This window comes from Leucopleurus acutus (genome assembly GCF_964270905.1).
Source record: "Leucopleurus acutus genome assembly, chromosome: 9".
Lineage (NCBI taxonomy): Eukaryota > Metazoa > Chordata > Mammalia > Artiodactyla > Delphinidae > Leucopleurus > Leucopleurus acutus.
Genome location: NC_139144.1, coordinates 63,855,335 through 63,858,526, shown reverse-complemented (window position 1 = coordinate 63,858,526; position 3,192 = coordinate 63,855,335). Strand labels below are relative to the sequence as shown.

At 37.3% G+C, this 3,192-nt stretch overlaps 1 protein-coding gene across 1 annotated transcript; it reads left to right on the top strand.

The window, feature by feature from the left end:
• Positions 1–1,072: 1,072 nt before the first annotated feature.
• Positions 1,073–2,086, top strand: NEUROD6 (neuronal differentiation 6; the record flags this gene model as incomplete). The annotated part of the gene is made up of 1 exon (XM_082847086.1): positions 1,073–2,086. One exon carries the CDS (start codon positions 1,073–1,075, stop codon positions 2,084–2,086), a length of 1,014 nt encoding a protein of 337 aa, XP_082703212.1.
• Positions 2,087–3,192: the final 1,106 nt, after the last annotated feature.

The following is a 3,192-nucleotide window of genomic DNA, read 5'->3' as shown; positions in this document are numbered from 1 at the left end:
GGGAGCTGGAGATTGTTAAATTAAAAAGTCTCTGTTTTAACATGCCTATTTGTTTGAAGACTTTAGATGAAAATACTTGCTGCTTTGCCAAACGAAAGCCAAAATTGCATTTGAAACACAAATTATTTTCCCCTTTCATTCGGGATTCTGAATACACGTGCACAATTGCAGTCAGAATCCTTGGACCGTTCCTGTCAGATATTAGCTAGAGGGAGACTTCTGTGGCTCGTAGAACAAAAACACTACGAGAGTGTTTTTTGTCAGATGATTTGAACAGCAGTAAACAGACAATTACACTGAGAAAAATTTAAAATAGAAAAGCAGTCTCAATATTTTTCTTGACTTAAAATAATGCCAGTGATTTTTAAAATTTATTTATAGAGTTTATCCCAAATTAGCCTAACCTCCCCCTCGCTTTTTTTGGTGAAGGTTGGGAAAAGAGTGCTCTCTTACATGTTTCGTTATGGATCAGAAAGAAAGCAGTTTTTAAATTGGCTCTGATTAATCTTTTCTTTAAATTTGTGTATTTCAACAGCCACTTATCTAAATTCACAGTTATATAATACAGCAAATAAAGTTAAGGCTTATTTTCTTTCTAAAAAATAAATCTCCACAAATTTGTCAGCTAATGGAGAGGTAGCATTTTTTATTTTAAAAACTGGTGCCTCTTCTCATTTTGCACTCAGGGGAATTGGAATTAATGAAATTCTGCATTGCTATATCATGTTTTGCATTTGTTTGAATTTCACTGTCCTTTTCGTGTATTAAAAATCAGTTTAAAATCAAAGAGAAATGGAGGTGGTGGTGGTATTACAATAAATACTTCCTGTTTTATTTTCTTTTGATAATTTGGTATAAATTAATCCTATTGCATGTGTCATTGTTTTCTTTAATAATTACTAGGCTGCACAAACTCAAAAATTTTATTTAATGTAAAAATCAGTCTTTTTCTCATGTTTTTGTATTCTTATGATTAAGTCATTGAATATGCTTTAAGTGTATAAACTTTAAAAATGAAAACACTTTAAATATTGTGCTGGCATTTTTTCAGGTAATTTAAGATTAGAGAACCATGTTAACACTACCGTTTGATGAGTCAGTTGTAATGCCAGAATCCCAGATGTGCAGAAAGTTTTCTAGAGAATGCGAGGACCAGAAGCAAATTAAGAAACCAGAAAGCTTTTCCAAACAGATTGTCCTTCGAGGAAAGAGCATCAAAAGGGCCCCTGGAGAAGAGACTGAGAAAGAAGAAGAGGAGGAAGACAGGGAAGAGGAAGATGAAAATGGGTTGCCCAGAAGGAGGGGTCTTAGGAAAAAAAAGACGACCAAGCTCCGACTGGAGAGGGTCAAGTTCAGGAGACAGGAAGCTAACGCGCGCGAGAGGAACAGGATGCACGGCCTCAATGACGCCCTGGACAATTTAAGAAAAGTGGTCCCCTGTTATTCTAAAACCCAAAAACTGTCCAAAATAGAAACTTTACGACTGGCCAAAAACTACATCTGGGCACTTTCTGAAATTCTGAGAATCGGCAAGAGACCTGATCTGCTCACGTTCGTCCAAAACTTATGCAAAGGTCTTTCCCAGCCAACTACAAACTTGGTGGCAGGCTGCTTGCAGCTCAATGCCAGGAGTTTCCTGATGGGTCAGGGTGGGGAGGCGGCACACCACACAAGGTCACCCTACTCTACCTTCTACCCGCCCTACCACAGCCCTGAGCTCACCCCTCCCCCGGGGCATGGAACTCTTGATAATTCCAAGTCCATGAAACCCTACAATTATTGCAGTGCGTATGAATCCTTCTATGAAAGCACTTCCCCTGAGTGTGCCAGCCCTCAGTTTGAGGGTCCCTTAAGTCCTCCCCCAATTAACTATAATGGGATATTTTCCCTGAAGCAAGAAGAAACCTTGGACTATGGCAAAAATTACAATTACGGCATGCATTACTGTGCAGTGCCACCCAGGGGTCCCCTTGGGCAGGGTGCCATGTTCAGGTTGCCCACCGACAGCCACTTCCCTTACGACTTACATCTGCGCAGCCAATCTCTCACCATGCAAGATGAATTAAATGCAGTTTTTCATAATTAATGAGGAAAATGAAAATAAACAGTGGTCATTCACCTCCCCCTTCTGATTAAGACAAAGCAGATGCTTGTGGGCTGAGTAATAGGCACAACTCTAGCTAAGGTGTTTACTAGTTTCTGGAGTGTGTTTCAACTATTGTGAGAATTTTCTATGTAATAATAAATCTCTTTTCCTATGAGAACTTCTTTTCCTTTCCTTTTGTCTGTAAAGCACTGTGATTCTGTTTCTACTGGAAGGTTATTTTTTTCATGTTTTATTTTCTTTTAAATTCACTTAATTTGTTTGAACAAGGTGTCTAAGAATATACTGTTGAATAAAGACGTGCACACAGCATAATTCAGTGTCTACTTCAGTTGTACAGTAATTATAAAAATGCATGTTATTAAAAATAAGATGAATAAAATGATGTGTTTACAATTATTAGGAATTTATATATAATGTATCTCTGAAGAATTGAACATTTTAAATATCGAGAATAACACTAAGCTGACAATGATATTGGAAGATGCATTTGAGGGTGTACAACAGTATAAAAAGCTATGCAACTTTCGTTTTATTAAGGACGAGTCTAAATGCATTTGATCGGGAACTATTCCTCTTCAAGGATTTGCAGGTGGGGCAACATGATATTTGGGTAGGTGGTGTCATAATTTTGGAATAATTATACCAATCCTAGAGAAAAAATTTTCAGCACTTGTTTTGTATTGTTCAGAAATTATCTGTACAGGTTTGTTTTCACAATGTATAATTGTGGTTTTCCACCCACATTTTTAAAGCAATTAAACATAGATATTTCCACTCGTAAAGGACATCTATTAGCTGTGATATTTTTGCATGATACTTATTATTTCCTGGTACACAGCTGGTTTCTGTCTCCAACACTCCCTCCACCCCATTTCAGACATAGTTCTGGATTTCAAAACCAGGCGAGATAAAACAAATTTCTTAAACAAAATGGCCAAAGTGCTTACAAGAAATTTTTCTTTTTTTTTTTTTTTAAGTATCTTAAATGAAAGAAGAGGTGCCCATGAGGGTTAAACATCCTGGGGAAACAATGATAAATCCTGGTAACCTTCAGCTCGCGCCGAAATTCGGTGGCAAATTTCCAG